The sequence below is a fragment of the Crocodylus siamensis genome, chromosome 11 (genome assembly GCF_052110815.1).
Source record: "Crocodylus siamensis isolate JL-2025a chromosome 11, ASM5211081v1, whole genome shotgun sequence".
NCBI lineage: Eukaryota > Metazoa > Chordata > Crocodylia > Crocodylidae > Crocodylus > Crocodylus siamensis.
Genome location: NC_143405.1, coordinates 9,768,316 through 9,790,883, shown reverse-complemented (window position 1 = coordinate 9,790,883; position 22,568 = coordinate 9,768,316). Strand labels below are relative to the sequence as shown.

At 47.6% G+C, this 22,568-nt stretch overlaps 1 protein-coding gene across 7 annotated transcripts in view; it reads right to left on the bottom strand.

Moving 5' to 3' along the window:
* The window catches only part of SH3GLB2 (SH3 domain containing GRB2 like, endophilin B2), a 31,013-nt gene extending 8,463 nt beyond the window's left edge, over positions 1–22,550 (bottom strand). For 4 of the 7 annotated variants that reach the window (XM_090022702.1, XM_090022703.1, XM_090022704.1 and 1 more), the window contains exons 1-5: positions 22,396–22,550; positions 12,197–12,338; positions 11,664–11,792; positions 10,332–10,465; positions 9,719–9,811 (exon numbers count right to left, since the gene is read on the bottom strand). In XM_090022702.1, coding sequence (XP_089878828.1) covers positions 9,719–9,811; positions 10,332–10,465; positions 11,664–11,792; positions 12,197–12,338; positions 22,396–22,458 — 561 coding nt within the window. In that variant the 5' untranslated portion in view covers positions 22,459–22,550. Of the gene's footprint in view, positions 1–4,561; positions 4,625–9,718; positions 9,812–10,331; positions 10,466–11,663; positions 11,793–12,196; positions 12,339–12,457; positions 12,597–22,395 lie in introns of those variants that run through there. The other 3 variants (XM_090022700.1, XM_090022701.1, XM_090022706.1) reach the window with 2 other exon arrangements.
* Between the last annotated feature and the right edge of the window lie 18 nt (positions 22,551–22,568).

Genomic DNA, 22,568 nt, shown 5'->3' with positions numbered 1-22,568 from the left:
GTAGGGACTTCTCCATATGGCAAAGGCACTAGACAAACTGGCACAAAGCACCTGGAGGCATCTCTCTGCTACCCCCCACTCCCCTATCATGAGAAGAACAGCATGATTCTGTAACTTGGGTTAGAACAAGTGGACAAGAGGGGGGCCAGGATCTTGAAGGCCTTATGTTAGACTAAGAGCATACCACCTGGGGTACAAGCACTCATCGGGGCCACCAGCTATTCAAGTGCCTTGTATATGGTAGCTGCCTTATTGCCTTCCCCACCTGCCACTGTTCAAACAACTCTGCCTTGTGACAAGGCAGCTTCCCCTTGCTCCAGCATCCATGAAGCAAAAATCTTTTCCTCCCTCTCTCTCAAGTGTAATCCTTAAGGAGCATTATTATCTGAGGCAATCGGTGTCAGCTGCTCTCTGAGATCTGGCTGTGGGATATGGAATAAGAGTCAACAAAAAAAAAAACCCAAAAACCAAATGACACGCACAACATTGGGGTTGTGGGGTAGAGCACAGAGGCAGGAAAACATCAATTCTTCCTAGAAGGTCCTCAGCCTTGTCCCTGCCCTGGTGGGAAGCTTCCTCTCTAGCACTGACTGTCACTGTTAGCTATTGCGGGGTATATGGGCCACTGCAGAGACTTTATAGTGGGCAATGTTCCTAATTATATGATGGACTGAAAGATGTTTCTCAGGAGCTACAGACTCCTCATGCAGACAGCCTCCTGGCACTTAAGCTGAACTGGACTGCCTTGATGGAGGAAAGGCATTTTAGGCTAGAACACAGAGGTCAAGTAATGTAGCCACGTCTCCTGGCCAGCAAGAACCACACCCTTCCCTTTGCAGTACCACAGGCCATTTTAAAAGTTAAAGCCAGAGTGAGGTCTCCAGCCAGACTGCATTTTGCAGCTCTGCAGTGCTCTTATAGAAAGCAGCATTCATACTATATGGCTTATTACTAAATCATGCACTGAAAGTAGTATTGTTTGCCAACAGTCCTCAAGTCCCTGAAACTTCAGGCCCTCTTGCAGCCCATGCCTGGGGTTATCCATTCCCCTGAACTGTGCCACTACCAGAAGTACCTTTTAGTACAGGGCCTAGGACACTACTTTAGCTTTGTGCGCTTTAAGAAGGCTTGGCCATGTGTCCAACTTTTACCTTGCACTATTTCCATAAGGACAAGCCCTCTTTGCCAATCAGTTTCCACATCTGTTTCAAGCACAAGGCACAGATGCAGATAGTCCTAGCAGGAGAGGCCTTTAGTCAAAACAGCCTTTCCCTCAGCCTCCGAGACAAATGACCGTTCAAGAACCATGCTCCTCTTGTTAATAGGAGGGTTCACACCTCCACCTTTCAATGGGCTACAAAGATCCTAGCCACCTAGATGACCCTACTTTTTCCATGCAGGCTGAGCCTGCTGACTAGATCCACTGGGATCTACCCTCCTTTGGGGCAGTCTCATTCAAGTGCTTGGCTGGCCATGTGGTCTGTCTGTACAGCCACAAATGTAGTCAGGTTCATTTTAGAGGATCTCAACAGTTCATCTGATGCTCCTAGAGCCATCAGGACAGAGCCAGGTAGAGCCAGGATAACAGGTTATATTTTACATCTCCAGTTGTCCCCAGCCAGTCTCATCTAACAAGGAAGAAGTGTTCTTCCCTCCCCAAGCTGTTGCACTGAAAGTCTTGATAGCATTAGAGGAAAAAGCCCATCTAGAACCAGAGGACCCCTCCTCAGGGCTGCCCAATAGGTTTTCCTTAGAGCCCATGCTAGAAGCAGAGCATGGTGAGGAAGTGGGTATGCCAGGGACCTCCGAGAGGGGGCCCACTTAACCCCATGTTGGATTATGCACCCATATTATTCTGGGTTACATTATGGGAAAGACCAGCCAGTCCTTGCTCTAAACTCCCAACCAGCATTAAGACATGCAGCTAAACAAGGGCAGGTTAAGGGGGGAAAAAAAAAAAAAAAAAAGTGTTTTCAAAAGGTTCATCCATTTCTAGAATGACCTCAGTAAAATGAGACTGTACAAGACAAATTACTATCCCAGTCCTTCTCCCCCTACCCTTCCCCAAAAGGGAAAAACTCAACCGAGTCTAAGTCCATCTAGTACTAGAATAGCATCTGACCCCATCCAAAGAAAATGTAGTTAGGGATAAAAAACAAACACTCAACCTCAGGCTATGAACCAGCTGATCAGTTTGTCACTCACTCACCTGCACAAAGAACAGTTACTTTGTGGTAACAATCCCTCCTTCCAAGAGGGGGAGGGGAAGGGGAACCCAGCAAAAGCAAGATTAGCAGCTACAACTACAGAAGTGAAAGGGTACCATCAGGTTAGGCAGCCAGCCAGCCAGCCAAGGAGCATGGAGTTTGGGCTAGAAGAGGAACACAGTGACAGCCTGAAGGGTTCCTTCCCCATTGGGATGCCAGACCCTTTGGGATGGATGCTGGCATTGCAGACTACCTAGAAAAAAAACCTCTACCATTAAAAGGGGAGTCCTGCCTGCATTGGAAGAGGGAACCAAGTTGCATCCCTTCAGCTACCATTGGTGGCCAAACCCACCAAGAGGTGCCACTGCAGTGTCCCCAAACCAGCACAGGCAGGAATCAAGATGGCACTTCTTCTCCATTCACCTTTGAGCACTACCAGAGAGGCTAAATTTGTGAACAGATAAAGCAGCTAGAACCTTGTCAGGCACTTCATGAAAAAGGAAATCCCAACGTTATATTGTTGAGGTCCATAGGAGCTAGCTGGCAAGATTTGCATGAGAAGCTGTACTATTAAGGGCAAATTGTACAGATCTCTTATAGATGGAGGGCGTGCTTGGATTTGCCACAGCACAAAACCCAAGAGGCAAGCCAGTGAGACTCCAAGTTACTATTGCCTCAATTCTCAGGGCTTCCCAAGGCCTCCAAATGAGACTTTAGAGGGGAAAAAACTGCCCAGGGAAAGGCATTCCTGTGTTATGCCAAACACCTGCAGAGTCCGTGGAGTTACAGACAAGTTCGACTCTTGGACTTCCACCCTCACCCCAAGTCAGTGCTGCCTGAACCTTGAATATGGCAACTGACCTGTAGTTACAGCTTCTGGTGTGGCCAGGAGCCCTGGAAATCCAGGAAAAAAAAATTGAACAGTTGCATCTTGCCAGCATTTTCACTCTTCAGGCTTCATTTGAGACAGCAGGGGTGTTCAGTCCAACCTGGACTGATCAGAAACCTTAAAGTGCCAACAAGAAGCTAGCCTCATTCCCCCCATCCTTTTCTCCCTGTTGTTCTAAGATTCAAGTCAAATGTGTTACTGCAATATCCCACTGCCCTTGAATGGTCTAATCTCCCAGCCAGAAAGCCAGAGCTGTAGACTGGATTGGAAGTGCCACTCTGGAGGAGACTAACTGTAGCAATTTCTCAGTCTCCTCAGTAATAGGTTTTTAAAAGCAAGACAGTTACTGAGCAGTTTCCTTTGTTGGGAACTGCTTCACAGAAAAAAAAAAAAGCAAATCAAAAAAGAGTAAAGCTATGAAGCCATCTGCATCACCAGCATCATTATCTAAAAGGGCAAGGACAGAATCCCTGTGAAACCAACACTGATGTGATCAGACTAGATGCATTCCCTTCTTTTTGGGGGACGCATATAATAAGCATATTCAGCTAACAGCAGCCAAGTTACTGCCATCCAATGCATTACACTTCCCCATTTCATAGGTATACTGCTATTCCAGTCTTCCCAGGCACAGGCTGCTCTAAACCCAGGAGACATCAGTGTTGTTTTACAAGTGGTTCAGGAAGCAAGACAGTCAGTTTTCAACATTTTAACGAGAGAATGGGACATCGTGCAATGGTGAGCCATGAGCACAGCACTGAAAATTGATGGTTCAGACACTCAATGCACAACGGCCACCCCCAGCACAACTTAACAGCATCATCTATACAGCAGAATTCTACCAGCTGCCCCCACTACCATCAGGGAGGACCCTTTACCTCACTTCTAAAAAGCATAGGAAGCTCCAGATTGAAAAGAGATAAAGGCCTGAACCACTGGCCTGCTATCACTGATGCCGCAGGTGGCAAAGGCCCCTTCAAACAGCAGCAATAAAACTAGGGGCAAACAACTAGAAGTCTTCTGAACTTCAGAGCACAAACACTGATACTAGACTACTGGTCATATACCTTGTACCCAGCCAGGGATGCTACTGTACCCCTAATATGGATGAAATAAGTCTAAGAAAGTCACCTTTGGATTAGCTATTATCCTCCTTCCCAGCTGCTTTAAGAAGAACTGAGAAACTGGCAGAAGATTCCCAGCGTGGGCTGGGAAGAGCATGAATGAGAAGGAAAAGGAGTAGGCCAAATACTAAGCTTCCAGTCATCTTCAACTACAAGTCCCTAGTCTATCTGCAGTGCATCCCTGTTCCTGCCAGAGGGCAAGTTGGGTAGGAAAGGAGAGCTCCTGAGCAGCCCATTTCACATTAAAATGTTGAAAACAGCAAAACGCTGGGTCCAAGTTGAAGTCAAGTGGAGAGAAAGGTTGGAGACGAGATGGCTAGATGAGGATGAGGTGGTCTTACCGCTGATGCGCTGGCGGAGAGAACGAAATTACGAGGTCTAGTCTCGTGAAAGTCAGGCACAGCCTAGGGAGGGGGAATAGAGTTTCATGTACAAGTCATGCAAAAGAGTCAATGGAAATCCATCCCAGCAGAGGGGGAAGGGGTTAGCACTTCCTCCTGCTCTTGCCACTGTTTCTAGTGGATCTTGTACAATTCATAAAGGGCTGTAATATCCCAGGTACAGGGAACAGGTGGAAAAGGTCTTCCAAAGTTGAGGACCTAATCTATACTCTGGAGCAGCTCAGGCAGGTGACAACTAAGACACTGCTACACCTTGCAAGTCACATTGCTGGCATATAGGCTCATGCCTAATCATGAGAATTGCCTGCTCCTGGTCTGACTGGCTAGTTTAAAGTGGCCTCAAAACCAACTGCTCCTTTTCACCTTCAGCTTAAGGTTCAGAGGTAGTAAGTGATGAACAGGCAGCCAATTTAAGTCACAGGATAGCAAGGACATGCAAGGGCACACTGTTCTAGCACCCAGCATTGCTTACAAGGGAGTGTGCTTCATCTACCCAAGTTCCTAGTGAATGAGGACAGAGACAAGATACAGCCTCATCCCTTGGCTCCATTCCCCTCATGTGGGCAAGTTTCGACACAACAGCCTCTGTTCCATTGTTCTCATTAGTGGTGTTGCTGCCTTTGAAACTCCCAAGTCCCCTTCATCATGCATAGCAGCCCATCCAGACCACAGCCTTGCTGACAAAGGACTCTAGGCAGCTTGTGTAGAGTGTCTGCAAATGCTACTGACAAAGTCATAGAAATAGCCAAGCAACCTTGTCCACAGCTGAATCATGCTGCTGAGGCAGACGGGATTGGAAGGGCCAGAGTGGCAAATACTTGCATCATGAGCATATGGAACATGGTAGACAGAAGCCACCATTCGTGATGGTGAAAGTGTGATCCAGTGCTACCCTCCCTGGCCTCTCCCCCACCAGTCACATGCTATGTTCTTATTAACCACTTTGTCATAGGACAGCTTTGGTTTGGATCTAGATGGAAAGCAGATGCCATTTTTATACATGCAATGGTGTTTGCCTACAGGGGAGCATTAACATTTAGACCACTTGTTTAAGTTAGACATGGAAGGGCTTGTACTAGTACAACTCATCCAAATGTGGCCTGGTGTGTTTTGCTAGTACAATGAACTGCTATGCAACCCCATCACATGATCCAGCTCATGAACGACAGCCAGATGGCTATAATCTGCAATACCCAAATCTACTTAAGTGAGCTGGCCTGATTTTTACTGCTGTTATACTGCTGCCTGAATGTTGCCAATAGCTCTGCTATGAAAAAGCCCAGTTTTGGGTGGAAGAGGAGTCAGCCAGCCTCAGAGAAGGCATTATTATTTATAGCCTACCCCCCAACCTCTCCCTCCCTCCCTCCTTTTTTGGGAAAGTGGAAACCATTTCCTGTGCTGGAAAAAAAAATCTGAACAGAAATGCATCAGCTGATGAAGTGTTTAAGTAATGCATGGTGACAAAGCCCAGCCATGGAAGGTAGGAGGAACTCTCCATAGCAAATAGATGCCCTTAGGTTAGAAGGACCTGTATCTTGTGGTCTCCAGGATCATTTCTTGGACTCCCAGAATTGGTCTTTTGGTACATAGTATGTAGAAGGCAAGCTGCCCTGGCACCCCTGTGCACCCACAGGTTTCATTTGTGAGCAGTGGTCAGAAAGCTATGAAAGCTGAATGGACTCCTACCCTCCAATCCTGTAGTGGTCAGGAAGAGAGGGCAGAGTCCTGGAGCTTGAGAAGAACAGAACAGCACTGCAGACCAGGTTCAATCACTGCCCATCATTGTCTCCAAGTGTCCCATCCTGCCCTTCCCAAGGAGAGATCCTCATTCCCCAAACCCACCCTTCCTCCACCTTGAGGCAAGGATCATGATCAGGTCTTTACATGGGATGCTGCCTCCTTTGAGCACTGCTTGCAAGAGGCTCTAATGGAAACCAAGTGAATGCTCCTAAAGGGCTGCAGGCACACAGCTAGGTTTCCATCATCTTGGGGCCTGTCAGTCAACTACAAGCCCTTCAGAATGTGGGCTGATGGTGGACAGACAGGTTGCGTTTAAATGGGGGGGGGAGGGGGGGGACACAATGAGAGGCGTTAGGGAAAGACATCACAGCACTACTGACATGGTTAATACTCACATCTCCCTCACACTGAGCAAATTACAAAAAAAACAAAAAAACAGAAAGGTTAGTGAACAAAACAGCATCAACGTGAAGGACAGAACTCCAGAGGCTCATGGGACACGCACACACACACGACAGAACAGCAGCTCCCTGGTTTGTAGGCACTGCCTCAACCAGGAGAAACAAAAGCCAAGGGAAGTGAGAAGCAGAAACATTCTTCACTATCCTGAGGGGGCATTAGCACATGTCTGTGAGCTGGGAGAACTGAAGGCTGGAGAGAGAGAGTTAACTTGATTAGAGTCCCAGTGAAAGCAATGTGATTAGAATCAGCTTGTCCAGATGCTGACAATCATAGCCCAAGTGTAATCACACTATTAAAACAGTTGGGCATGACATGATTATATACAATTGTGAATCAATGTGTTTACAGACAATTAAGCTCTTGTTCTAAGATAATCACATTTGTTACTGTACCTAGCTATAGGGTCCAAAATACCACCCCCCCCACCCCATGTGTTGACATGTTCCATTCATCTACTGCAGGGGCGGGCAGAATGCAGCCCAGGGGCCGGATGTGGCCCACCAGCCCATTTTTTTTTTTTTTTTTTTTTTTTTTTTTTTTTTTTTTTTTTTAGGGGCTCTGCAGGCTGGATAATTTAGAAAATTAATATTAATTTCCCTTGGGCTGCCTGTCATGCAGCCCTCGATGGCTTGCCAAAACTCAGTAAGCAGCCCTCTGCCCAAAGTAATTGCCCACCCCTGATTTACTGTATGGGCCTTGACTCTGGTAGCAACAGGCACAGAAGGGGAAGAGGGCACTGTGGTGCTCAAGTCCAGGGAATTGGTTTTTATGAGCTGTCTGGTTAAGAGTCAGGTTGTTCTATGAGGATTTTGAAGGCCTTGGATGTCAGCATGGGTCACCCGGTCCAGGATTGTTCATCTGCGTTAAAGAGGTGTGTTCCCAGGGAGCAGAATTCTATGTAAATAGTTGCATTTTATATGTTATTGAAGATGCATAGAAACACCAGCTTTGCTGTTCAGGCACTGAACTATCCTCATCAAAGCTGTGACTGGAGTACTCAAGATTAGGGTGCTTCAAAGGCAGCAGTAATCCTGAAGCTTCAGAGCTTAGATCAGTCCTGTGCACCAGCATAACTGCTGAAATGCAACTAAGCCAAGCCTTCCAGGGACATTGGGTCACCACGTCCTTCTGCGGGATTTATACCAATACAACCACTGGGCAGCTCCTGTACTGAAGGCTGAGGGGAGCCCTTAATGCTCAGCCAAGAGATGAAGACAGGAAGCAAGAAGGGGTTAGTGTTTGGCAACTGGTGCAGTCTAGTACCAAGCCCAATAGGACATGAGGTAGAGGCGGAGGTGGTTACATTTTTGGTCTCCTACAGACCAACATTGAAAAGGCCACCATTTGCCTCCTGGAACCCAGGAACAGAGCCCTCCAACATGTGTGGAAAACTGGCACTTGACGGGCTGGATGAAGCTGGAGAAAACCCTAGTGCAAGGCAGTTTCTCCTACAACTAAGAGCTGTTCCATGTTGGATGGAACCACGGCCCAGTGGCAGGACAGTGTACACAGGAAGTCACCACCTGCTGATCTCTCAGGATCAATCGCCTTCAGCCCTGAGGCTCTTCTCCCTCTACTTGCTCTGCACCAGGCTTCAGACAGGCCTGCTGGCTGGAAGGACAGAAATTAGCATAGCTACCCATATTCCTCATTTAAAGGTGGAATTCATAACACGAACTGGAGTTGGAAGAGAATGAAAGCCCCCAGGGAGTGCTTCATCTAGGCAGCATTAAGACAAAATAGCAGCCTACCCCTTTTGGAGGCTGGCACAATGGAGCATGCCAGGAGCCCCACTCTGGCATTCCATAGTACATGAAGGCTGACAAAGATTCCTACTTGTTCTGCTTGGGGCCAGTGGGTTGCGAACTAGCAAAGTCAGTAGTCTTAGTGCAAACCTAAAGGCTTGACATTGCTGTGGGCCATACATTAGCATCTAGATTTTGCTTTCCTCTTGATTGCAGTATCCCATTTAAACAGGATATTATTCCAGGAAGCCCAGCTGCATTCTCACTAACTTTTCCTTCTGGCTAACAGAACCCTGGCATAGCAGAGACCTTAATGTTTTAAGACACCCAGTTACCTAGATGCAGTTCTGGTCAAAGGAGTTATAGTTTAGAAGCACTTTCAATTCATGTACTCAGTCCAGAAATCAGAGCAAGGTTCCCTCTTCACCACATATACATCTGAAGCTCATGCAGGAGTGTCCTGTTGAGCCAGGCTCCATCTCTTTGGCTTCCTACTTCAAACCCAGATTCTGGAACCAGACTTGAGTAAAGCTTAAACTCCATGCTTTTGAGCAAAGGTGGTGATATGAGAGGGGCCAGCTTGCTCTTTTAACTGCTAGACTTCTGCTTGACACTGTTGCTGCATCTTCATCTAGACAAACTTGAGAAGCCAAAGAAGCAATTAATGAAAACTACTGGTTTCCTGACTCTGAACATCGTTTTAGATGTTTCTCATCAGAAAACTATCTTCTGAAGACTATGTAGTTAGTAGCACAAGCTCCACCCTGATCTCAGCCACAATCTCAGAAGAGTTGGGAACCTTTGTCAGCTAGTTGGGAAGCAGGGTCTCGCATGCCAGTTCACAGACTTTAGCAGCAAAAGATATATCCCAACCACTCCCACCTTCCCCAGTGGGGCTGTATTCATGAAGCAGGCATGTGCCTCCTGCAGTCAACAGGTGCCCTGAAGTTAGTTCCTTATTTCCAAAGAAGAGTTCCTCCCTCCATTAGTGAGGAAGGACTGCCATCCCCCCCCCCACCCTCCTCCCGGAGATCCAGTGGAGACAGCAATGCAAGACTGATTTGGGGTCATGAAGCCACTCATCACCCCTTTCAGACATGCCAGGCAAGACCTAGCAAGCAGAAGAAAGGAAGACAATTGGGCAAGTTACCGCTGCTTTTGCCTCAGCTGCCTTGGCTTTCTTCAACCTGGCCTTGGAGACATCCAGATCCAGACGACGATTCTGCAGGATTCTCCTCTCTTTCTGGAAGGGCAGGAGGGTGGGGAAGAGGGTATGAAGAGAGCACATGGAAATACAGGGGTTGGGCAGGAAAATCCTTCTGGCAACAGACATCATATATGTTCCATAACTTTATTCCAAGTGCAGACAGAACAAGGCTAATGTACTTGCACTGCTGGCAGAAGCTCTGGACCAAGCAGCACCAAGAATACAGATTAGTCTCCTAGAGGCTCAGGGGGAGCTTGAAGCCTGGCTGGAAATGCCAGCTAGGCTATAAGTAATGGGAAGTGATCAATTAGCTTTCAGGAAGGAGATAAAGGGGAAGCTTTCTTTCCTTTTCCAAACTGAAAAGCAGAACCCATGACAGATGGGGTGAGAAGCTAGAAACTCTGGAGTCTGCTAAACGCAGGGGGAAGAACTGTTCTAAGTTTGGAAGGGTTCCCTAGTCTCATTTAGAGACACACGTTTCCCAAGGGGAAGAATTTGGAGAATCATGGGAAGACCAATTCGTTTCTCCTTCTTCCCTCTCCTCCCCCCAACTTACAGAGATAGTTCGCCAATCCCCTTCCAGGAAGTTGCGCAAAGGAGTCAGGAAATTGATGGAGGAAGAGTGGATGAAGTCTCGTTCAGCTGCGCCCAGCCGCCGCTGGGTCTCTCCCACTTTGATAAGTGTCTTTCCTGCAAGGGACAAGAACCAGATGGGGAAGGCTTTAGCCAACAGGCATGTGACCAATACTGCTTGGACTTTAGCCCACTTGCCTGGTACTGTTTTGTTTAGCTCAGTGCTCTTCCACAGTACATTTTTCAGGCTCAGTGCATTCTGATGTCAGCTGTACTAGCAGGCATCTAGACAAAGGCAGTCATGCCCCACTGCTTGCTTGGCAGCCAAGCCAAGTCTATTCAAGAAGGGGGCAAGCCTTGCCCTCAGCACCATACCAGCTGCAGTCTACCTTGTGTTTGAAACTTCTGTCTTACTGCTGCTTTGATCTTATGTGCCTGCTGATGCACTTACTTCACTGCAGTCCCCCCTTCACTGCTAGGCCTGCCAAATAACATGTGATGCAACCCACAGTCTGACAGAAGTATTATAGAGATCATTAGATAGACTCAGGGCTGTAATAGATAAGAAGGAACAGAACACTAGATTAAAAAGCACCAGAGCAGATAAAGCCAGCCAGTTGCCCTGATCAGACCCCAGTTCTAGCCAGGATGGTATAAATCACAGCAATTCTGGCTGTGACAGGACCCGCTATTGAATAAGCCATTGATTTAGAGGGTAGTTATAAGACCCAGAACTCACAGGGTGAGCAGCAGGAGCTGGAAGTTGGTATCAACTTCGAGAGGCTGCTACCAAACAGGGCAGACTGATCCCTCTGGCAGGCTCAGGGGTACTCTGCTGGCTCTTAGAGGCAAAAGCTGAAGGAGAGGACAGAAGGCATGGCCTCTGGGGTGGGCCACCATGACTACACAGTGGCGAGTGCTGTGGTACAGCTAAAGAACCCTCCATTCAAATCAGAGTCAAAGCAACTTTTGACACAGCAAACATCCTGCTTCAGGGCAAGGGGGAGATTTTGGTCTCTTAAGGGTGTCACGATTTCTATTCTAGCTGGAGCCTTTGAAAAAGCAATCAATCAGTGCTCTAGGAAACTTTGGCCTAGCCAGTTTACAGTAGTGACCAAGAAGAGCTTCCCCTCAATGGTTTGGTTTCACAAGGGATGATCCTGCAGAGGATCAGACAAGATGATCCCTTTTAACTGGACCAACCCCCAGCAGTGGGTCCCTAGAACAGTTCTCCCCCTCTAGTGACTCAAATTAGATCTACAAGGACTAAACAGGCACAGTAGCAAGCAAGCAGCATCTTAATGCAAAGACTTACCATAAGGAGTCCCTGGCCCAAAGTCATTGGCTGCCTCCAACATGTACTGGGCCAGCAGCTCCCCATTGGTGACCCGAGATGGGACCTTCCGGTCTAGTTTCTCATAGAGGAATTCTTCCACTCTGGCACCTGGAACAAGAACAACCCAAACTACCAAACGCTGAACGTGCAGACCCCGTCTGCCCACCAAGCTAGCCCTAAGTCTTCATGGAAGACTAAACCAAATTTAGTCAGCAAGAACTGGTATGAGAATAAAATGAACTGTATCCTTTTCTGTCATTTCCTGCTTTCAGTGCACAAGGCAGATCTGAGGTATCAAGCAGCAGCCAGAATATTGACCAATTCCATCTTCTTCCTCTTCCCAGGAAGAGAGGTCCCAGCTTTGCAAGCATCAGGCTATTGATTTCTCCCCAGAGCCAAACTGAGCAGGGATCACCAACTGGGGTGGGGAGAGGATTTTTATTGCCTCACTGGTGCCATGGCCTGAATGGGGCACTAGCATTCCCAACCACCACAGAAGAATCAGCACTTACTTGGGTTTGGCTGTAGCAAGACTTCAGTCTGACGCAAAATCTTCTCAGTCCAGTTCTTGGTGCTGTCTGCCCTGGCCAGAAGGTTTTCAAAGTGTGCATCTAGTTCAGTCTTCTCAGCTTGGCCCAGCTTTTCCTCAGTAAACTGCAGAGGAGAGTCATTAAAAGCAGTCTCATCAAGACTATATATTGCAACAAGCTACCCAGACATAAATTGGGGAGCATCTCTAGTGCATCTTCTCAGAAGGTCTCCAAGCACCTTACCATGAGGTGGGGAAGGGAGCTACCCATTATACAGTGTCCTGCTGTACAAGCTGAAAACAGAACCTAGTTCAAGCCTCACTCCAAGCTATGCTACTTGTTTTAATAAGCCAAGTCTTTTGTTTCAGGCTGCTGACATCTGATACCTCTGCTTGTGGCACAAATACCGCATTCTTCCATGCAAGTCACTACCTTCCAGATTAAACGCCCCTTTCCTCAACAATGCCAACTTCCTTCAACCTGTACCTGCTCCACTGAGATTTACCAGCTACTGGAACATGGAGCACCCCTACCTACGCAGGAAAAATCATTTAGGAACTGCAGAAGGCAAAAACGTTATGTTTTGCTGCCAGCCACTTGATTGCTCAGCTATTATACCACAGTCTGTCTAGCAGTTCTCCAAGTCCGTCCTTCTAGATAGTCCTCATGTGACTGGCTAGTGACCCCTCACCCCAGTACACCCTCTGGGTGATCAGAATCCTGTACTGCTATGGAAACATTGCAAGTGCTTGGTACAGTCAAGTGCAGGGAGATTAGAGATCTGATAAGCAGCCAATAAACACAATAAGAATCCTGCCTTTTCCTAACTCTCCTTGCAAAGGGACAGTATTTGATGGGATAATGGGGGATGGGAAAGGCATCCTGATGTTTTGCTTGCTGCTACTTTTGAAAGGCTGGCAACTCTCAGTTCTCTACAAGATCCAGATGGGGACACAGTTAGAACAACACTGTATAACGCACACACTAAAGCAGGGTATTAGCATGCAATGTGGGAACATGGGCAAACAAGTCTTTTGGAGTTGTGTTATGATGTGCAAGATGTCAGAGATGCAAATACTACAGGTCTGCTTAGAGGAAGACCTGCTCAATCTGGATCGTGCTAGATTCGAGAACTATTAACTGAACTTGTTAAGTGCTGCAAGATACTGAAATCACCGGAACAGTTAAGCCACCACTTTCCAAACTAGACGGAGGCAGTGAGCAGCAAAAATGAGAAAAACTCCCAATATCCCCACCCGCCCTTCAAGGTTAGAATAGTTTCATCAGTTTTAGACCCTCTGCTGCCAAGGCAGATTGGTTTTTAAATCTTTAATCTCTAGAGCTACTGTGTTACTTGTTGGGATACAAGGTATTGGGTTCTGCAACAGAATTACAATTTAATGCAAATACATCCTTTTAACCCTGTGTGCAACAGCTATGCTGTTTTCTGGGAGGGGGGATTTTGTTCCTAGATTCAGAGAATGTGCTACTTAGCACTGCTGCAGCTCTCCTCCTCTGGACCTCAGAGCATTTTCTGAACTTATGTAAACACTGTTTGATTTTCTGAGCTGGAGAGACTCAATGGGAAGACTGGGAATGGCCAGACTAGCCCATTTGCAGTTTGGTGCTGGAAATTACAGCATTGCATTATCTGCCTGTTGGCCCCCTGAAGGGCATCAGAAGTAGTACTTGAGCCAGAGGGGATTTGTTCATTAAGTGATTTTCTGTTTTCTGGAGGGAAATTAAACCCACAATAAAAACAGACAATAATAATTGCATTATTCCTCTGGAACAGTGTTGACAACTCTGCTTCTGTTCATGGTATGGATGCTAATGGCCACCAGAAGACAACACTAAACTTTTGCCAGGCTAAAATCAAATTACAGCTAAGCCAGCAGCACCTCCCCTAATCCTAGGCTTTAAAGTGTCAAAGCACCTTAATGGCAACTTTTAAACAGCCAAAAACTAGGGACAGTTGAGCATTCACCTATCAACACCTTTCCCTTAACAGGAAGGGAATCATGACTTCTACTCTGCTAATAGCCTTTTAGGTACCTGAGAAGTGGCTTCACTTGGGGAACAGTAAAGTGCTCCCCTCCCACCACTGCACTGTCCCAGGTTCTGCTCATTTCCAATACACCCTTAAGAGACACCTGTTCCAATGCAGCTTGTGTTTGAGAGGTTTCTCTGAAGTGGCTTATAGGTGCTCAGGCTGGTCTTAGGCAGATATGCGATCATCACATCTCTCCCAAAAGCATTCAGCTCCAGAGCCCAGGGAAGACAGGTTTACATGGTGCTGAAGGACTGCCCAGGCCTTGCCTTGCCCAATCACCCCCCAAGGAAGGGATGCATTTAAGTGTTACTACATAGTGAGCTGCTGGTGCTTCCTTAAGCAAACAGCTCAGCCTCCCAACTCACTCTTTAGCAGATCAGATGGGTCTGTGGCACATGACCACAGACAGCCAATAATCGCTGTGTAAACACAATTAAGTCCTTTGGTTCACAGCATCCAAAGAAAGAAGAACCACATATTGCCTAGTGAGACAGCAGTGTTGGCCTGTGCCCTTTGTCTCTATATAAACCCAAGCTATACCAGAGAGGCGGCCAGGCAAACATCTGACTTGCAACTCACCACTCAGCAAGGTCCTGCACAAGTGACCTTTATTTCCAGTTTCCAAAATGTTGCACACTGGCCAAGGAATCACTGGGAAGGGGCAGAGGAAGGTGTTTGCTTCACTGTGGCTCAGAGCAATCCAGCTCTACAGATCAAAGTGCTGCCATCTGAAATCCTTCTCCAGTCACTTGAAAGACCCAGAGCAAGAGACATGCTATTATGTTTCAATTACTGCACAAAAGCACAGCAAGTATGCATGTGCAGGGCAGAGGCGGGGTGTCACCACCTTGTTCTGTATGTATGAGACTAGCACAATTGGGTCCTTGGACGCTATGCCAAGTACAGTATTTAGCCATTACAGCAAGGTGCCAAGTCTTCTGCCCCACCTCCACCCCAGAAGCACTCCCTATGAATGAGCAAGAAATATGTAATAGCCCACCGCTTAGACCTCAGTCCCTCCACATCACTTACTAGAACCCAAGCAGTAAAGGAAGCCCTCCCAGCCAGTGTCTAGTGACTCCATACCCACTTCTTTCCAGCCCTCCCCATTTTCTTCTCAAAAGTCTCTCATGCAGCTCTGGCCTAGTTAAGCATTGCTGCTTGTTTTCATGCTGGGAAGCCAACATGGTGATGAATAATGCAGGGTGATCTTTTGCCAAGTGCCACTTTCACACGGAGTGGGAGAGAGTCATGCCGCATTCCAGGGCTTTAATAATTCATCAAGGGGTTGGGTTTCCCCTTGGAGGCTTGGCAGGTCAGCAGGACTATCAGAAGCATCATAAGCGCTTATCCTGATGGATAGGAGGAGGATAGAGACAGTGACAGAAGGTGGACTCCCTCCCATGGGAAAAGTCTGAATAAGAATGTGGGTTAGAAGGCTCTATACCGCTGCTTGAACAGCACCCATGGGACTGTAGCTGGTGTTTGCCAGAGCCCCAGCCAACTCCGGTACTGTACTCTGAGTAGGAAGGAAGAGAAGGGGGGGCCAAGGGGAAATGCTTGCTGCTACTCAGATGACTCATTTTTAGGAGATACTAGACAGCATTTTAGAAGCCAGAGGAGACCAACTACAGCTCTCAGGGCTAAGACATTCATCTACATTGAGAGCAGTGGATGCATACCTTTTCAAAGTAGTTCAGCCTCTAAAAACCTCCTACATTCCTAAAAACCTCCCCCTTCTCTATATGGGTGCCCAATTTCTTATGCACTGACAAGGCCTGAACATTTTGCGTCATCCATGGCCAGAACTTGCAATCCCTGGGAAAGCCCGTCTGCCAAAAGGCTTGAGCAGTGCTTGTGAGACTCCTGGAGTTCACACTCAAGGGGGGGGAAAGGGGGGCCACACAAGAATGGGGAAAAGCAGATAGTGCATGAACCTGAACCTTGCCTCACTTCCCAAGTTCAGATCACCTGACTTTCTGATGTAGAGCTCCTTTAAACAATGCCTCGTGATAAAGGCTTTTTCCCCCTATGAACAGGACATGGTGCTTAAGGGCAAGAGAAACTGAAGTTTGTCATATGTTTTACTGGCAGGTAACTAGACACGGCTGTAGCTTGGAAACCAGGCCAGTGGACTTGACAGCTTCCAGGCTGTAGGCAGTCAGACCCAGGCTGTTGTAGTAGCTGCTCTTCCGACAATCATCCTTGTACCACTGAGTTTGACACTTAAAGAAACCCCAATGGAGGCAACAATGACCTAATTTAGGCAGCAGACTGAACACTGCTTTTTTTCCTGTGGAGCACCACATTGCACACTGCAGCTCACAATACTTCAGTTTGTACCCAAATCCCACCTGGACTATGCTCCACACCAGGGCAGGCCGTTTTGGGCAGAAGGCCGCTTCCTGAATTCTGGCAAGCCATCAAGGGCCACATAACAGGCAACCTGGAGCAGATAAATATTAATTTTTCTAAATATTTTAGGGGCTCCATGGGCCAGATAAAATGGCCTGGCAGGCCACATCTAGCCCATGGACTACATTTTGCCCACCCCTGCTCCGCACCATCTCCCCAACCCCCTGCTGTCACTCAGGCACAACCAGAGTCAAAGCAAGAGCAAGGACAGATGATAAGTCTGAGCAGCCACATAGGAAGCTATCAGCACAGAGGTTTTGAGTATTGAGCCAGTAAGTTAAAGGGTATTTTAACAGTTAATATACACAACCTTTCCCTGCAGCTGAAGTGTTCTAATACTTTAATTTGTTGCCTTCAAGGGTCTGGGTTCAGCCGCATCCATATTTGTTTTATTCATATTCTAAAAGTATAGTGATAAAAGTTTGATCCTGATCAAGCCATTCCCTCCCCACAGAAAGTGTCTTGCTTTATTTCTCCCTGTCACTAATGCTGGCACAAAAGGACAATTCCTTTTCCACCCATGAGGAATAAAACTGAATCATCACATCTGGCTGCCAGTAGTAATCCTATTATTGATGGGTTAGACTGTCCAAGAGCCACACCATGCACCATTTGAACAAATTTAGCTAATAACCAGCTTCCATAAATATCAATAAAGCCAGACACCTGTAACCTGTTCTAGAAATCCCTGATGAGAACAGATTATGCTTTAACATAATTTTAGAGCAACCAGTTTTGTTCCCCTTATGGAGAGAGACAAACACCATCAAGTTGTCTGCTTTGAAGATGTTAATGTACTCCATTTTCTAAATATTTTACAGATTTCCATTGCTATGGGAACACAGCCCACTTACAGCTCAATCTAGGGCCTTGCCATCCTGGAAGCAATGCATCTATTGTACCACTAACTAGGGGGAAATTAGCAGCATGAACTGCTTGAAGTCTCCCATCAGCAATTTGTGCCAGAGAAAGCACAAGTTGCTCCGAGGTTCCACATTTCCTGCACCCAGTCCAAGAGCCCTGCTGCACTGCAGCCAGTTACTAGGCCAAAGCAGACTCAAGCTTATCCATAAACCTGGCTGCAGGCACCAGTCACTGGACCACAGCATGGCTTAGGGCAGAATCCTCCACTTGGACCTGTTTTCATACTCTGTACTGACACTTTAGGACAACACTGGAGGCACGGCAACAATGAGAAGAGACTCCAGTTGGCACTAAAGCAAGTGCTGCTTGTAAGGTCACCCAACTGGTGTGTGCCCAGGAGTCTAAGTAGGGAAGGGAGCTGGTTCTGCCTACAAACACAAATATCCTTGCACAGCAAGGCGAGTTAAACCCAAAATTACATGACATGCCCCACCCTCTCCTCCCCAACTCAGGCATGACTATGTAACAATGGTAGCAGATGCTCCTACCTCTAGCAAACTGTAACCTACCTCCTGTTATGTGGTGCAACTGTATGTCTATTTACTGTAGCAGAGAAAGATCATGCCTGCAGGGGGAAGCTCTTCTCAAACCTGCCACCAGCTATTGAATTGGGGCCCAAAGTGACACAATGGGCTTCCACACACGAGACAGCGGTCAGAGAGGTACAGAAACCCACTGGCTAGTTACCAAGCTGCTAATAGCCGTCTGCACCTGCAGTGCTCCTCAAAACCAACCCAACCCCTCCTCCTCCTCCTCGGGATATGACAGAGCAGGCAGGTCATGTTGCCTTGGTGCTGTGCAGATTTCAGACAGTTGCAGATTCCTGTCCTCTTTCCAAAAAACGGCTATAACTTGACAGCTTCTTCACAAGGTGGCAACCCAAAAGAAGCTGTTACAACAGATGACGAGGACATATCTGTGGCTTCCTGTAGTCAGGAGATGCACTTGCTGAACAGCATCCTGATATTAATCTCCATATCTGCAGCCACTTCTGTTCTGCTTCTGCTGCAGACTGGCCACATGCATCCATCTGTGCTGGAAGTTCAGAAGCCTCCAGTGTTTCAGGGCACAACCTCAAACTTCCCTTAAGCTGGAGCTCAGACTCCTTTCAGCTGTTATAGCAGAGAAGCGGTTCATAAACTGGACTGTTTGTATCCATGCTACAAAGACAGGCTCTCCTCCTACTCCAACACCAGCTGAAGGATAGGTGGGTGCTTATATTTGACAGGGGTTTTGAAAGACGTGATTGTACTCACTGAAGCAAACATAAGGAATAAGCACCCTTGAAGTAGCACATCTAGAGCACTACTTGCTTCATCTTTTCCCCACCCCACCTTCTTCAGAGGACAGACGTTTTCTGGCACATCTTAGAACAGCTCCAGTAACGTGACCAGGCATCCTCTCTCAGCCAGAAAGGCAGTAATATCCAAGGCTGTCTCAGCAGCAATAAGTGCATAATGGCCGTTCTATTTAGCTCCTAGTCACTGCACTTCCAGTAATGCATTACTTTGTTAAGTGCCTTGAGCTGGAGGAAGCATCCTCAAGTGCTAAATAAAATTGAATTCTGTTTCAGTCGACTCAGAGTCCCTGCACCAAGTGATGCAGCTACAGGCCTGTGCCTTTCAGTTCTCTCCACCAGTCCTCACTAAGCAGCAAAGAGACATCAGCAGCAACACATATCTCCTCCAGTTCCCATTTACCCCTCCATAGGCATGTCAGACACAGGTCTACCCTGTCCCATCAGCACTGCAATTAGCTCTCCCACCCAAGTAACAGAGCTCTACTGAGACAGTCCAAATGAGAGTATTCCCTCCAGCACTCATGGTCAGGATTAATTAGTGCTACCAAGCTTACACCAACCTTTCCTACCTGAAACACAGAACAAACGTCTCTCTTGATACCAGCTGCCCTGTGCCGCTTTGTTTCTTTAAATTAACAATGTGAACATGCATATGCAAGATGACATTAAGTGGGTGTAGCAGGCAAGAGCCACTATTTATAAACTCTCTGTACTAGAATCACTGATGTGAAGAGATGCAGATTCTTCAGGCTGGCTCCTTCCTACGCCTTGTAGGAGTTTGATAAACGGTCTTTAAAAGTCCTTCCAAATCCAAAACATGCCACTTTGAGTTATTTCTCCATTCCTTTCAGTACCAAGGTCATTTACATGAGCACACAGTCTCCCTAAGCTTTCCATCAGCTCCCTATTCTGCACCTGAAGTTAATATTTCTCTTCTTCTTATGACTCATTGCCACAATAACAGAGGCAAGATCCATTTACAATAGACTAGCTACTGGAAGAACCTGCACTATTTTGATACAGGGAAGCTTTGAACTAGGCAAGCAGCTTTCTGTACCATATACCTGCCCAGAGTAGTAAAACAAGCCCAAGTTTGCTTTCAAATCTGCCCCAACTAAAACTTCAGCTTCTATGAAGCCAAATCAAAGATTAAAGGGTGAGGAGAGTTTCCTAGACCCTAACTCCTAACTAACAGAGGAAGGGACAAGACAAGCTATGGCTCAGCAGCTTGAAGCAAGTCCACAGCCTTACCACCAGCTACATCAATCAGTTTTTGTGCAACTACTTTTGCAAGGGTAGAAAAATCTCTTTACTAAGGACCATTCAGTGTTTACCTTCTGGCAAGTTTCCACAGCCAAAGGTGGCCCACATTTATCATACTGAGCATCAAGTACTTAAGCCAGGGTCCCATCTGCTGGAAACTGAGTCTCAGCAAACTTACCACCACCATGGGCAAGAAAGTCAGGCATAATTCCAACTTCCCAGCAGAGTGTTTGCGGGCAGGTACTATTTGACCTCCTCTCTACAGGACAGACAGACCAACCTTAAGTTAAGAGTCCCAGTGCCAAGTCTTTCCCTATTGCCAGCTCATACCTAGCTTTGGTTGGAAAGGCCGGGGGAAGGCAGGGAACAATTAAATGGAGCGGTTTAATCTGTGTTGGCAGAGTTACCAAAATAGTCACCTGCAAGGCGAGCATAATTTCTTAGGGAGCAGCTTTATCTAACAAGTTAGCTTCTTTGTACCTCCAGACAAACTCATGCTACTGCTATTGTTCCTTGTCAAGCTGCATTTCTACCAAATGATAATTTTCTTTGGGGCAAGAACAGTCAATGTAGGGAAATGCTTGCATTTTTTCCAGGTAATGAGTGGACAGTTATACAAATTTAATAAGCAAGGAGGCAACCTGCTTCCTCAGCTTATATAAAAAAAATAGTTCACTTATGCTTCTTTATGTTATTCAACATAATTAAAAGCCACCAACTGCAAAAAGCATAGGTAAGCAGTACCAAAAGATATTTAGAGGGTATCTTCTAAGTAAAGGTGGGATTGCATGTTAAATAAATACAAGGAAATCACAGAGAAACTATTTAATTCCAGCTTCACCATCTCAAAAGTTGTTTTCCAGTCTCTTCCTAGCATTGCCAGTCACTTCTACTGTGCCTTCCATTCAAAGTAAAGGCACTTCACAGGCACTTAAAGTTGCCATAGCCATATCATACATTCAGTTCTGAATGCCTCATTTCCCAAGTGGGGCACACACTGGAGACAGGGTAACAGCTTGGCACAAACAAGCCAATTAACAGGATAACTGTACAGAAGGCATCAAGCAAACTCTGTGGCAGAGCCAGGAAGAGAGACTCTAGCACCTAGTCCTATTCAGGTGTCCCTGCTAGCAGGCAACTCCCTTTCTAAAATGGCAAAAACTCACTGCCAGGTACAATACCAGGCACCAAGGCAACCCATCAGAGCTGCATTTACATTCGGGGCAAGGCAAGTCTCCTTGCCATCCTAAAGCAGGCAATAGGCAACCCCCACCCAGGCTGGGGTGAGGAGGCTCAATGGTCACTCGACAGATGAAAATAAGAGTTCTCAGTCCCCATTTCTTGTCAGTGCTCCACCCCCAAGTATCAGCAAATTTAAGGGAAACCAAACAGGCTCTATTTTCAGAGCTGCAGAAGATTTGTCCAAGTCACATCTGACCCGCCTGGGTGGAAGAAAGCAGGCAGACAAACATCTTAGTATGTCACACATGGGAGAAAGCCAGCAAAATTCAGGCAGGATCAAGACTTCCTTCTGCACCAAACTTTTTGGCTGGGGAGCAGAGGGGCATTTCCACACCCCACATGTTCTCTACGACTTCATCATCCCACAGTTGCTCCAAAGCCCTTCCCACGTGGGATGGGAAGGAAGGACCCATCAAGCTGGTTAGCAAGCAAGGAACCAAACAGCAAAGCCTCCCTCTGTGTTGAGGCTATCGGCCAAAGAATACATACAGAGAAGTGCCCCTCCCAGAGGATCACACTCAGTCCCATGTCCCAGAAGCAGCTCAACTCCACCCTCAGCATTTATCCCCCCAAGAAGGATGAAGAAGGGCGTCCTCCCACGAGCTGGGCGCAGGGAGCAAAGAGCGGCCTGCCCCCATCCCTCCTGCGCTCGGCCTGGGCTGCATAGCCAGAGCCGGGTAACAGGTGCCTCGGGAACAGGCACCGAGCCAGGAGGCAGCAGAGGGACGCAGGCGGCTCCCCGCGGCTCCAGCCGAGACCAGGCACCCGGCAAGCCCCACCGCCCCTCGGGCTCGGCATGGAGGCACCCGGCCTCGCCCTGCTCCTTCGGGCGCCGCCTCCGGCAGGACCCAGCAGCGCCCCACGCCCGCGCGGGCGAGGACGGAGCCTGGAGGCGGCACCCACTGCATCTCCCGCAGCTCCTTCCCAGCCCGCCCCGAGGGGCTTTCCCCGGCAGGCAGGCAGTCCCAGCCCTGCGGCTCCCACCTGCACGGCCCGGGTGAAGAAGACCCCCGCGTCGGACGCCAGCTTCTTCACGTTGAAGTCCATCTTGCTGCAGCAGCGGGGACACAAGAGCGAGCGGCTCCCTGCCTCCGCTCCGCTCCGCCCCGCCCGCTGCCGGCCAATGAGCGCGCCCCGCGCCCCGTCCCCCTTTATAG